The sequence below is a fragment of the Halichoerus grypus genome, chromosome 5 (assembly GCF_964656455.1).
Source record: "Halichoerus grypus chromosome 5, mHalGry1.hap1.1, whole genome shotgun sequence".
Classification (NCBI taxonomy): domain Eukaryota; kingdom Metazoa; phylum Chordata; class Mammalia; order Carnivora; family Phocidae; genus Halichoerus; species Halichoerus grypus.
In genome coordinates, this window is record NC_135716.1 from 169,412,109 (window position 1) to 169,426,970 (window position 14,862).

The 14,862-nt window shown below is 42.5% G+C and overlaps 1 protein-coding gene and 1 pseudogene across 3 annotated transcripts in view; both read right to left on the reverse strand.

The window, feature by feature from the left end:
* Positions 1-484: 484 nt before the first annotated feature.
* Positions 485-2,097, reverse strand: LOC118533638 (V-type proton ATPase subunit D-like; annotated as a pseudogene).
* A 6,275-nt stretch (positions 2,098-8,372) lies between these two features.
* Positions 8,373-14,862, reverse strand: part of NCMAP (non-compact myelin associated protein) — a 42,466-nt gene continuing 35,976 nt past the window's right edge. For all 3 annotated transcript variants that reach the window (XM_036089040.2, XM_078073627.1, XM_036089039.2), the window contains exons 3-4: positions 12,981-13,065; positions 8,373-10,737 (exon numbers count right to left, since the gene is read on the reverse strand). In XM_036089040.2, the coding sequence (XP_035944933.1) occupies positions 10,596-10,737; positions 12,981-13,065 (227 nt within the window). In that variant the 3' untranslated portion in view covers positions 8,373-10,595. The remainder of the gene's footprint in view (positions 10,738-12,980; positions 13,066-14,862) is intronic.

Below are 14,862 nucleotides of genomic sequence, written 5' to 3' on the forward strand. Positions count from 1 at the left end.
TTCAGAAATAAAAAGAACGAAAATACTACAAAAAATTGTATGCCAACAAACTAGCTAACCTACATGGAATGGACAAATTCCTAAAAAGCCACAAATTACCAAAACTGACTGAAGAAGAAATATAAAATCTGAATAGATCTACAACAAGTAAGGTGACTGAATTAGTAATAGTAATTAAAAAAAATCTTTCAACAAAGAAAAGCCCAGACCCAAGTAATCAGATGGTTTCACTGGTAAATTCTACCAAATGTTTATTTTTTTATTTTTTTATTTTTATTTTTATTTATTTTTTTATTTTTATTTTTTTAAGATTTTATTTATTTATTTGACAGACAGAGAGATAGCAAGAGCAGGAACACAAGCAGGGCGAGTGGGAGAGGGAGAAGCAGGCTTCCCGCCGAACAGGGAGCCCGATGTGGGACTCGATCCCAGGACCCTGGGATCATGACCTGAGCCGAAGGCAGACGCTTAACGACTGAGCCACCCAGGCGCCCTATTTTTTTATTTTTATTTTTTTCATTTTTAAATCATTTTACTGTTTATACCATAATCACATTAAAATTGGCAGAACTCCCATGACAGACAGGACAGAGACCTATCATGCAAGGCAAATAGTGAAGGTTTCATAAAGCTGGGGAGAAGTACCAGGGTTCCACATGATGGCCGCAGAGATCCCAGACAACAGGGCCACGATGTCGGAGCAGGTGGGAACACAGGCGGCCACGGCCATAGCTGGCCTGAGGCCACTGCTGTTTCCTAAGGGGCATTTCCTAATATGCTTGGTAAGCAGATCCCTTGAACAGATGTACATGGAGCAGGGTACTGCTTCTGCTGAATAAATTCTACAGGTTCCTGGGCAGGGGCTACAAATCTCAGGTGATAAATGGTTGCTGAATTAGGATTTTGCAAAGGTAGTCCCATAACCAACATCCAGGGAAATTTTACCACCAGTGAAATCTTAGGCCAAAAAATAAATAGCCACACATACCAAACCTACACACCGTGAATTAAAATGGTGCCATGTTAGGGCTTATGAAAGACCCAGAGCAGGAAAGATTATTCAAACAGAAGATCCTCGTCCTTCTCTTCAGCCAAAAGATTAGCAGGCTCCATCACCTCACCAGCTGCCCTCCATTGCTCCAAGTCCTTCTCAGATTTTTCCTTGAGAATCTTTTTCTTCTCCTGTATTTTCTTTAATCTATAGAACTCTTCTCGCTCTCTCTCATCCAGCTCTGTGATGATACAAGCAAGGGTACGTTCAATCCGGGGAATGAGGACGTGTTCAATGGCATTGACAGCCCTGTTGGTTATCTTAATGGCTTCATCCAAAGTAACAAAGGAAGTCTGAAGCGAAGCTAGTTCCACCAGTAACTCCACTGCTTTGGCGTAGTTCCTCTTTAATTTCGCTAACTGCTCCCCGCCTCGGGCTAAACCAGTCAGTTCATAACTGTCAGTTCCTTCATGATAATGTTCAAACACTGGCAAAGTAACACCTGCTACGTTATCTTTCTTTTTTTTTTTTTTTTTAAAGATTTTGTTTATTTATTTGACAGAGAGAGACATAGCGAGAGCAGGAACACAAGCAGGGGGAGCGGGAGAGGGAGAAGCAGGCTTCCCGCTGAGCAGGGAGCCCGATGTGGGACTCGATCCCAGGACTCTGGGATCATGACCTGAGCCGAAGGCAGACGCTTAACGACTGAGCCACCCAGGCGCCCTGCTACGTTATCTTTCTTAGCTCGGATCTTCACTTGGGCTTTATTTACATTTTGGATAACTGTGGTGCTGAAATCCCCTGCTGTGAACGTGGCCTCAACAAGTGAAAAGGCAGCTTCTCTCATCACTTCACCCATCAACATTTTAGTCTCTATTATCTTCTTTAGGATCTGTCGAAATCGAAGAGTTATAGCATCAGATTTTTTCTTTGGGAGGTTTCAACCTGTCTGTGCTTCTTTTAATCGAGCCTTCATGATGGTCTGTGCCATGCTCGAGGGAAAGATTTCAATTCGGTCTTTGCCCGACATTCTGACGATGACAGTTCGGCTTGGATCCCCAGCCGGGCAATCGAGGCTGCCCCAGCCACAGGGTCTTCCTCTAAGGGAGTCAGCCTCTACCAAATGTTTAAAGAATTAACACCAACCCTTTCAAAAAAAAAGAGGAAACACTTGCCAACTCATTCTATGAGGTCAGTATTACTCTGATACCAAAACAGACAAAGACATCACAAGAAAATCATAGACCAGTATCTTTTAGAGTATAGGTGCAAAAATCCTCAATAAAATACTGCAAAAAAAATCTAGCAACATATAAAAAGGATCTTATACTAGGACTGAAATTCATTCCAGCAATGGAGGGGAGGTTGGTTTAACAAATGAAAATCTATCAATGTAGTATATATACCATATTAATAAAGTACAAAAACAATATGATCATCTTATAGATGCAGAAAATCATTTGACAAAATTCAACGCCCTTTCTTGATAAGAACACTTAAACTAGGAATACAGCTAAATTTCCTCAACCTAACAAAGGTCAGCTATCAACACGGCTAACATCATACTTAATGGTGAAAGGCTGGTTATTTTCCCCCTGAGATCAGGAAGAAGACAAAGATGTCTGCTCCTAACATTTATATTCAAAATAGTACTGGAAGTTCTAACGAGAGCGGTTAGGCAAGAACAAGAGATAAAAAGCATCCAAATTGTAAAGGAAGAGGTGAAATGGTCTCTTAGTCACATGACATGATTTTATATGTAGAAACCCTAAAGATCTTACACAAAAACTATCAGAGCTAATAAACAAATTCAGCAAAGTTGCAGGATATGCAGTCAACACACAAAAATCACACTAGGAATTTATAACCTAAAAAGGAAATTAAGAAAACAATTATATTTATAATAGCATCAAAAAGAATAAAACACTTGGGAATAAATTTTTAAAAAAGAGTGTAAGACTTAAACAATGAAAACTACAAAATTTCACTGAAAAAAATTAAAGAAGACCAAAATAAATGGAAGGGCATTCCATGTTCATGGATCAGAAGACTTATTATTAAGATAGCAATACTCCCCAAAATGATCTATAAGTACAATGTAGTACCTATCAAAATCTCAGCTGCCATTTTTGAAAAAGTGACAAGCTTGTACTAAAATTCATGTAGAGATGTAAGGGACCCAGAATAGCCAAAATATTTTGAGCAAGGAAAAAAAAAAAAAGAAGACTGGACAAAGTTGGAGGACTCACATGTCCAGATTCCAAAACTTGCTACATATCAAGACAGTGTGGCATAAGAATAGAAATATAGATCAATGAACTGGAATTCAGAGTCTGGAAATAAATCCTTGTATTTATGATCAATTAATTTTTGATAAGGGTACCAAGACAATTCAATGGGGTTAAAATAGTCTTTTCAACAAATGATGCTGGGCCAATAGGATATCCACATGCAAAAGATGAAATTGGATCCCTATCGCACACCATATACAAAAATTACCTCAAATTGGGTCATATATGTAAATGTAAGAGCTAAAACTATAAAACTCTTACAAGAAAACATATGAGTAAATATTCATGATCTTGGATTAGGCAATGGTTTCTTAAATATGATACCAAAAGCACAAGTGACAAAAGAAAAAAAATAGATACACTGAATTTCATCAAAATGAAAAACTTTGCTGCAAATGTGAAAGTGAATGAAAGTAAAAAGGCAAACCACAGAATGCGAGAAAACATTTGCAGATCATATATCTGATAAGGGACTTGTAACCAGAATATATAAAGAATTCTTACAAGTCAACAATAATAACAATTTAAAAGAACCCAAATAACCCAATTTTTTAAAAATGGGCAAAGGATTTGAATTGGCATTTCTTCAAAAGTGATATAAAATGGCCAATCTGCATATGCAAAGATAGTCAACATCATTAGTCACTAGGCAAATTCAAGTAGAAATCATAATGAGATACCATTATATAACCACGAATATGGCTGTGATAAAAAAGATGGACAATAAAATGTTAGCAAGGATGTGGAGCTGTTGGAACCCTCATATATTGCTAGTGGAAATGTAAAATGGTCCAGCCACTTCAGAAAACAGTTTGGCATTTTCTCAAAAGATTACACAGAGTTAGGGATGCCTGGGTGGCTCAGTGGGTTAAGTGGCTGCCTTTGGCTCAGGTCATGATCCTGGGGTCCTGGGATCAAGTCCCACATCGGACTCCTTGTTCAGTGGGGAGCCTACTTCTCCCTCTGCCTGCAGCCTCCCCTGCTTGTGCTCTCTCTCTCTGACAAATTAAATTAAAAAAAAAAAAAAAACAGATTACACAGAGTTATCATATAATGCAGTGATTCCATTACTAAGGTACATGCCCAAGAGAACTGAAACGTATGTCTACACCAAACTTGTACATGAATGTTCACCACAGTATTATTCATAATAGCAAAAAAAGTAGAAACAATCCAAATGTCCACCAGCTAGATAAACAAACTGTGGTGTAGCCATATAATGGCATGATATTCATCCACAAGAAGGAAGGGAGTATTATTTCAGGCTACAACATAGATGAACCTTGAAAACATTACGCTAAGTGAAAGGGACCAGTCATAAAAGGCCACATATTGTCTGACTCCATTAATATGAAATGTCCAGAATAGGAAAATCCATAGGCAAAACGTAAATTAGTGGTTGTCAGGGTCTGGGGAGGGGGATGGCTATGGGAAGTATCTGCTAATGGGTATGGAGTTTCTTTTGGGGGTGATGAAAATGTTCTGGCATTTGATTAGTGGTGATGGATGCACAGCTCCATGCCTATACTAACAACCACTGACTTGTATATTTTTAAAGGGTAAACCTGATGTCATGTAAATTATATCTCAATAAAGCTGTTATTAAAATAAAGATAAGCCACAGGATAACAAAGACAAAAGACATATCCAGAATGTATATAAAACTCCTACAAGTCAATAATGAAAAAGGAAGACAACCAAAACCAAAAAAAGGGACAAATGGAAAAGTAACTTTACAAAAGATAAAATTAAAGGGCCAATAAACATACAAAAAGGGAGGGGCGCCTGGGTGGCTCAGTCGGTTAAGTGTCTGCCTTTGGCTCAGGTCATGATCTCAGGGTCCTGGGATCGAGCCTCGCATCGGGCTCCCTGCTTGGCGGGGAGTCTGCTTCTCCCTTTCCCTCTGCCCCTCCCCCTCCCGCTCATGTTCTCTCTCTCAAATAAATAAATAAAATCTTTAAAAACAAAACAAAAAAACATACGAGAAAGGGACCAGTTCCACTAATCATCAGGGAATTCAATTAAAACCATCATGAGAGACCACTGTGGGCACATCAGAATGACTGAAATTCAAGATTCTGAAAATACCCTAGTGTCAGCGAAGAATGCAGAGCAAGATGAACTCCCTTACGCTACTGGGGGGGGCGGCGGATGTAAGTTGGTGCAACTCTATTTGGCACTGCTGACGAAGGCCTATATCCATGTCCTCTGTATATTCCTCAACTGGTAATGTTCCCCACAGAAATACGTACATGACCACCAAACTGTTCTTTTTTTTTTTTTTAAGATTTTTATCTATTTATTTGAGAGAGAGAGAGCATGAGATGGGGGAGGGTCAGAGGGAGAAGCAGACTCCCTGCTGAGCAGGGAGCCTGACGCGGGACTCAATCCCGGGACTCCAGGATCATGACCCGAGCCGAAGGCAGTCGCCCAACCAACTGAGCCACCGAACTGTTCTTAGCAGTCCTACTTGTTACAGACCCAAACTGGGAACAGCTTCTATGTGCATCAAACGGTAGAGTGGATAAACAAAATGCATCACGTGACGAAGATGACCACAATGAGCGTGAATGATCTTCAACTACATGTGACAATATGAACAAATATTACAAACGCCATGTTGTGTGACAGAAGCCAGAAGCAAAAGAGTTTACACACGATTCTACTTCCAGATAAAAGTGTTCTAGGGAGGTAGAAGTCAGGACGCTGGTTACCTTTTGTGGGACATGAGGAGGGAAGGGGGAGGAAAGGAGCTTTTAGGATGCTGGTAATGCTCTTTCTTCACCTTCATACTGGTTACACAAGTGAGCTCGGTTTGTGAACATTTTGCAAACTGCACACATATGTGTGTGTGTGTGTGTGTATGTGTGTGTGTGTTGTACTCCAATAGAAGACTTTACTTAAAAAAATCCCCCCCATTCTTCCAGGTCCTTTTTTTTTTTTTTTTTAAGATCTTATTTGTTTATTTGCTAGAGAGAGAGAGAGGGAGTGACAGTACAAGCAGGGGGTGCGGCAGGCAGAGGGAGAAGCAGGCTCCCCGCTGAGCAAGGAGCCCGATGTGGGACTCGATCCTAGGACCCTGGGATCATGACCTGAGCCGAAGGCAGACGCTTAACCGACTGAGCCACCCAGGCGTCCCTCTTCCAGGTCCTTTTAAAATACTTCCTCATTAACATTCACAAAGTCTCTAAGATACACGTCATTGGAGGCCACTCCAGCTTCTGTCTGGTTCCCTAGCACTTTGTGGATCCCTTGATCACTTAGCGTCAGCCAGCAGCATGTGTGAGGACGGAGCGAGAGCTTTGGAGACCCGGGTTCCGGTGCCAGCCACTTCCGAGGTGGGCGGCCGTGAGCAAGGCCCCCACAGCCACACGGCCCTTAGGGACTGGCAGCAGGAAGTGACTGCTGATTGAAGCAGAAAATGGAACGAGGTAGTTGCTGGAATTTCCAGAAGGCTCAGTGTTTTGCTGTCATATATGGTGCCTAAAATCACACTAAAGAGCCAGTTGGGTCCAGACCCCACGGCTGTTGCTGTCAAACTGAGCTCGCGTAGCCCACTCCGCGGATCCAGGGCTGGACTCAGGAATGGGCCTGCCGTGTGGCTGGAGCCCCTGCTGTGGCTGCCTCTCAAAAGGCAGTAAGCCACCTTCCTGCCACCCGAGTGTATTCTGCACCGTTCCTATCCCCTGATGTTACCAACTTCTGGCTTCAGAGTCCCCAGTAGGGGTGCCTGATCGGCAGGGCCTCGGTCCTCTGCCCTCGCCCTAGCAGCAAGGGACTCCAGGAAGATGAGTGTCTGTCCTTTTCAGCTTTGATAGCAGGAGGTGGTCTTGCTTCTTAAGTAGCAGACTCCCAAAACACAAGAATGGCCACCCCAAGAATGCCACCTGTCCACTGCATTACCCAATGACGTGTTACCTCCCCGTGCCTGTTTCCTCATTCCCAAAGTAGAAATAGCGATGGCTCCTACACATGGGGGTTGTAACGGTTTGAGGAGCTGGTGGGTAGCAAAGACCCATCATACACCTAGAACACACGAGGAGCTCAGTTACGGTAAACTTCATTATTGGTGACTTGGGTTGCATTCTAATGTCTCCTTCACTCCCAGAGGTCCCCAGACCTCGACATATCAGCGCGTCTGGTGGGTTTTTTTTTTGTTTTTTATTTATTTATTTATTTATTTGAGACAGAGAGAATGAGAGAGAGAGAGAGCACATGAGAGGGGGGAGGGTCAGAGGGAAAAGCAGGCTCCCCGCCGAGCAGGGAGCCCGATGTGGGACTCGATCCAGGGACTCCAGGATCATGACCTGAGCCGAAGGCAGTCGCCCAACCAACTGTGCCACCCAGGCGCCCCAGCGCGTCTGGTGTTTAACGACAGGCTCTGAAATGGGATTCCTTTTGTAATAGTTCATCAAGGTGACAGGTTTTCTCACTCATGGAAGGGCCCGTTGCTGGCAGCCCACCTTTCCCATCACCCATTAGCAGTGAGAGTACAGTGTTTGCAACAGCTCAGGATTCTCCGAAGGACCCTATTTACATTGTTAGGGAAAGGAAATTCTTAGAAAAGGTATTTGTTAACTCTAACTTAAACTGAAGTCAACTCAATGAATGTTTAAGTCTCTTTATTTTTAGACATTTTTCTTTAGATGTTTAATATCTTTTATTGAATCAGTGGCCAAATAAGGTGGCATCTGCTCAGTTAGGAAAGGCACCTGTCAGAAATGAAGTACTCCACTGTGTTGCAAGGTCCCTGTCCCAGGAGACCGGTGGCAGATTCCTTGAGAGTGGGGACCGTGACAATGTGTTTAGTAGCACCTCAACTTGCACATAGGAGCCCTTAAAGGATGCTTATTGAGTTACCTTCTTTAGCTAAAAAACGAAACACTAAAACCCCTTTCTTGGGCTCCCCTTACCTCTCTGCCTCTCCCCCCTCCTCCACTTCCAAGCTTTCATTTAGCAAAAGAACATATAACAAGGGATAATTCCTCTAGTAATTCCAGGAAGATTCCAGTATGGGCAGAAGCGTTTGGTTTTAGGGCTGGAACATTCCAAACAAACAAACAAACAAACAAAAACAAAACAAAACAAAACAAAATATATATATATATATTTTAAAGCAGAACACTTTTGGGAAACATATCTATTTGGGGTTTGAGTCCGTCAGGAAATAGCTTTCCCTGGTTGGATGGCACTCTATCCCTTGCTCCTTGGGCATAAGGGTTACGGGAAATGAAACAGGAATCCTTAGAGTTTTGATGGGCTCAGAAAGGAGTCCTTTGGCTTCAATCATGGGAGCCCAAAGGAGGCTACCAAAGTGGCTTTGCCCCTACTGTCAGTTTGGAAGCCAGACTCCTGACCTCTGCTCAGACACATGGACAAGCCGGTCCTCCTCCTGTTCGGCCCATGAAAGAATCCATGTTCTTTGAGCCAGGATGTTAGGGAAGAATGTGGTACAACGGAGAGTGGGACTTTGGAGTCAAAAATGTGGGTTTGCGTCTTATCTTTGCAACTTAACTAGCTGTGTGACTGTGGACAAGTACCTTTCTCTTGGAATTTGCAATTCTCACCTGCAAACAGAACGAATAATTCCTCCCAAGGTTATTGGGAAAAATATCTGATGAGTTTATTTATGTGAAAGCATCTTGCCAAGTACCTGGTACATGGTGGATATTTAAACACAGTAGGGAGAAAAGATGTTTGGGCAGGAAGAATTTACCAGTATTTTTCCAGACATATCCAAGCGAGCATTTTTATAGTGGGATGACATGGCTCTGTGACCCTGGGTCAGCCTTCTTACCTTCCTGACCCTCAGTTTCCCCTCAGAAGCGATTTCTGCCTCCAAGAGGAAGAGACCCCTAGAATTTGAGGTTAAAGGTCAGAGTGTGTCACTTTCTGCAACAGAGTAAAGATTTATTGCCTTGTTTCCAAGATGCCTTCAATTGTAAGGTACATAACAGCTTTTGGAGAGAGAAAAAAATACTACATTAATGGACCCATCAATTTTAAGACAAATTCTGATTTCAGAATCATTAACATGTGAACAAATACATCCTGCAATTGAAGAAATACTGTAACAATAATGCTGGCTCTCATTAATTAAGCATTTGCTGAGTGCCAGGTACCACCCGAGCGGCTCTACCTACCAAGTCCTTGACTAATTAAAGTCAAGTCTGTGAGTCTTATGGTTAGCAAACCCAATATGGAGCGCTCACATGACTCTTCCAAGTCCACACGACCAGGAGGTAGGGCTTGGAAGGCAAGCCTTCTTAATTTCAAAATGCTTTTCCCTCTCAATAGATTGTTCTCTGGGCTAAGGAGTCAAAAGAGATCAGCTCCGTACAGAGAAATGGTTTGCGAACGTGGTGCTTTACACGTGCCCTGAATCTCTGCAAGGTCACCGGGAAGGACACAGGTAACATAAACAGGGTTGTAATCTTATCAGTCTCTAATACTGGTCCTTGGAGGGAAGATGTGACCTGGAGAGAGGGGATTGCTCAGAATCCAAACAGAGGGAAGCCAAGAAATGAGACTGAGTTAGGCTTAATCCAGCCCCAAAGGGAGAGGACGGGCTCTGACCCGCTCCTGGCTCATTCAAGGCCCGAGGACACCACAATAAGCTTTTGCCCTAGAGACCATCATTCCTCAAGGTCACCCTATTCCTTGTCCTCTGACTCTTTGCTAATGAAGTAGAAACCTTTTGAGAAGAATTGTCTTTCCCATTACCTTTCTTAAAGACGGAGAAATCTGACCAGTTGTCATGAGCTAGCTAGCGGTCATCTAGTACAGGAACAAGTTATAAATTAACAGGTTGGTTTTTTGGTTAGTTAGCCCAAGTTAGTTCCCCTGTGCCCGATGAATGGCATTGAGTATTTTGCTCTGCAAAGCTGTGGCTACAGCACTGATTCCTATAGGACCGCAGTGGCAGACCCTGCGGTGATACTCTTGGGAGCATGCTCTGACCCCTGACTCCTGCCCAGAAGATTCCTGGGCTGTCTGTCTAGCAATTGTGTTTGGGGGAGAGAGCCACACCCACTTCAGTGGATTGCCGGCATAGCTCTACCTCATCAGAGCACAAACAACATCCCACAGCTTTTTGGAAGGGTGGCAGCAGGGACATGGACACAGCTAGGGTGGGGCGGGGCAGGGCAGGGTTGGGGGTTGCCTGAAGCATCCAGACTTGCATGAGATGCCCCTTGTCGACCCAACCGGAAGGAACTCATAGTGAAGCTGCCAGAGGAGATATGTGCTTCTGGGTCTTGACTGGAGAAGGCTCTTTGGATGGTGGCCAAGATAGCACCAAGGTGGGGGGGTGGTCACCGAGTCTCCACGTGGACGTCAACGGGGCTGAAGGTCACGGTTGCAGGGTGTTGACTGCTGTTGTTGTTCGGGCCCAAGGCAGAAGGGGAGGCTGGCTTGGGCCCCTTGGGCTCCAGCTCCCGCCTGGTCCTCATTTTCCTGGAATGAGATATGCATGCATGCTTGAGTCTTCCACCTTCTATACCCTTTGATTTTGGCTCTGGCAAGGAGGTTAACGTAGATCATCATTAAATCACATTGCTTGATTGCCACCCACAGAATTTTACAACTGGAAGGAACCTTAGACATCAGCTAGCCTGACCCTTCCATTTTTTTTGTGTAACTTAGGTTAGATATTTAATTTTATTTTTTTTTCCTGTTAATGAATGAGTAAAGTGTCAGGTGACTATATTAAAGACGAAATGAAGATATTACGATTTTTTTTTCTGTTCAAAGTTGTAGTGTGAGTTAAATTTTGCAGTTTCATTATGCTTGCCAAGTTGATTGTTAGAAATATTTAAGAACTTTTTGCATAGTTGAGAAGAGAATGGACTTAAAATGTATATCCAATCTTTCATTTCATATGCCAGAAAATTCAATGACTATAACAATCATTAATTCTAACATCTACATGAAATTTCATCTTGTTGACCTAACATAATGCTTTTTTTTTTTCTTAATTTCAAATGCTCAGAAAAGTTGCACAAATAGTACAATTAGTACCTGAGTACCCCTCATGGAACAATTCACTGATTACCAGCAGTCTGCCACATTTGCCTCTTTCTCTCTCTCTTCATTTACACATGTGTACATCTACACACATACATATACACAGAGTGTTTTTTTAAATCCTGAACTATCTCAGTCAGTTGCAGACGTCATGCCACTTCACCCCTAAATACTCCTCAAAACAAGGGTATTCTCCATGCAACCATCACTCAGTTGTCCCACTTGGAGAGCCTTCCATTTTAAAGATGATAAAATGGAGGCACAGAGAGGTTAAAATGACTTGCCTGCCTTTGAGAGACAAAAGACTGAGCTCTGGTCTCTCAGTTGCAGCCCAGGCATCATTGTAAACAGGGTGGGGTGGGTAGTCTCCATCCAAATTACAACCTAGGAAAGGGGCTCGGAGCTCCAGCAATGACGGACAGGAATGAAGGGCAGACACTACGGCTGGATGCCACTTCCTGGTCTGGGACGGATCCAAATTGTAATACCCTCAAAATTGTAAAAATAACTTATTAAGTGTTGTTGTTATTATTACACATAGTGGTGGGAGTATTTTCTTTGAAACCACATGTACTGGGTTTAAGTCCCAACTCTGCCACCGAGGCTGAGTAAACTTGGGCTTGTTGGCTTATTTCCCAGTGCGTGTTTCACTCCTACAAAATTGGGGGATATAGAATTACCCAACTGGTGGGGTTGTAGTGAGGATTAAATGAGTTAATACATACAAGGAGCTTAGAATCATGCCTGGCACATGGTAAGAGATCAATATATGTATATAATATATGTGTACATTATATATACATTTTAGATACATATATAATATAAAACATACATGTTTTATAAATAACATTAACATTATTATAAAAACAATGCATGTTTGCACCTCCTCAAAATAAAGACATACAGGGGTCCCCCTGTAAAAACCAGCCAAGCAACTAGCAATTCCATCATGCAGTCACACTGGTCGTTAACACCTTGCCATGTAGCATTTGAATCTTCCTTGGTTGTGTGTGTGTGTAACCGCGTGTATAACTATAACGTACATATGCTCTTTGGAAACTTTGCCGATACATTGTAAACAGCTTTCCTCATCAATAAACACACTTCTACAATATCTTTTTTTTTTTTTTAATGGCTCCCAAGTCTTCTATGATGTGGTTGTGTTTATAGTCTATTTTGATTTCTTGCCTGGGAAGAAGTTGTGACTTAGAGGTGGTAACACAACATTTATTCCTTATGCAATCACATGGTATTATTTCCTCCTATTTGGTTCCGGAAAGCGGAGCTGGGGGTACAGGCATCCCAGTATTTGTCACCTCAAATACTCATGTGGTCTGCTCAAAACAGCCTAGCAGAGGGCTCCCCGAGATTAAAGGACTGGAACATATTCCTCTATGACCGTACGTCACCTTACCGCAGCGCCCAAGGTCATTAGCACTGTCATGATGATTATTATATTTAACAACTATCTCTGCAGGTACAAAAATATTTGGTTACCATGAAGTTTCTACAGGAGAACAGCTGTCAAAAAAGGACCCACAAAGGGTTTGAGCATTGGATGACGGCCTCATGGGTCCTGCGGGGCACGCGGCTGGCACCCCCAAAGAGTTAGTTCGCGTTCATTCTGACATCACCGAAGGGACAAGAGCCTCAGAGCCCAGGGCATCCCGTACCTGTTGTACATCTTCAGCAGGATCAGAACCACGGTGAAGATGATGATGACAACTACCACAATGGCCGCAACAATGGCTCCAGAACCTACGAGGAGAGGGGTGGGAATGGCAAACGTATAAACTGAAATGAAGGGAAGCATCCAGAGACTGGGAGGGGGACCTCCACCCGGCACCTCCCGTCCTCACTGGATTGGGCGAGGAGAGGATATGCTGTCCTGGCACCCTGCCTGCTGACCCCAGGACAGAGACATATCCAGAGTGGCGGGGCACCCCTCCCCACAGGGGGGCTTGGAGGGCGGTGTCCTCAGCACATCACCTGCCCAAATCCTGTCTCAGGCCATCCTGTTGTTATAAGTCCTAACACAGCATCCAACTTCCTTTGTGAAACAGGCAAGCAAAACGCCCTTGCCTCTTTGTGATGATACAAAGTAATATGTAATTTTGTAGCTGATTTTGAAAATACAAATACAAAAAAAAAAAAAAGGAACTCATTGCCCCAGGAACCACTGATCATCTACACATACGTACTTTCACCAACGTCATCATGTATACGCATGTATGCGTATTAAATACCTATCTACTCCACATTTTTTGAGTAATTTATTAATCCTATGTCTGAAAATCCACCTTAAGGAAATAGTCATAAAAGTGGGAAAATATGCACTTGATAAAAATGGAACATACAGTTTTACAACCATATCCCAATCATCTTTCCATGTAATTACATTGTTTTTCATGACTTTGATGGCTATGTAGTCCCCCATTGTTTGGATGTGACATAACTTGTTTACCAATTCCGTATTGAGGATATGTATGTTGTTTTCAATTTTATACTATGAAAAGCAAGGCTATAATGAATGTCTTTGTGGCTTAATATCTCAGGTTCTAATTTCAGTATCAGCACTCAATCTCCTTGGCCACCTCTAATTCCACGTTCAAAATCAACATCCTTGTGGGAACTGAAATTGAAAATACAAAAAAACCATATGGGGGGGGTCATACTTTAAGCCAATCTATTTGATTCTGGGGTATTTATCTTAGGGAATAATCCTAAATACAGAAAAAGCTGTATGAATGAAAATGTTAATTACAATGTTACTTATATTCTAAACACGGGAATGGTTCAATAAGGTATGGCATGCCTACCTCATGAAATATTACCCTATAGTTTGAATGATTTGTGGAAAAGAGAATATGATACTATGTACACACCCACATACACACAGTATGTTGCAACCATTAAAGTATGTGCATACAAACATAATGTTGAATAAAAGAAGCCAGATATAAAAGGGCATGTACGGTATGTTTCCATTCCTATAAAGCTCAAAACCAGGTAGAACTAATGTCTGATAGGAGAAGTCAGAACAGCGGGTTCCCTTGACCAGGTGGGGATAGTGTGGCAAGGGGTGCTGGGACGCCTGGGATCCTAGAGGTGGTCTGCTTCTTGATCTGCAGGCTGGTTACCCAAGTATGTTCATTTAGTGAAAATTCACCCAGCTGTGCACTATGATTTGTGCATTTTTTTGAATGTATGTAATGCTCTTACAAAAAGGTTTATTAAATAAAAACAAGAACAAAACTATGTCCAAATAGTCACAGGAAGAAAGACTGGAAGGAAAGAAAAAGGGGGTGGGGTGGGGAATCCATTATGGAATAACTTGTTTTTTGTCTCCTTCCTGGGGAGTCCTGTGATGATGCTTTAATCCATGGTTTTTTAACCTTGTCTGGATAACCCTTTGCTGTGGGGACTCTCCTGTGCCCTGTACAATGTTTAGCAGCGTCTCTGGCCTCCACTCACTAGATACCATTCATACTGCTTCTTCCTCCCCACCAGGTGTGACAAGCAACAGTGTCCAAACGCTGTCATATGTCCCCTGAT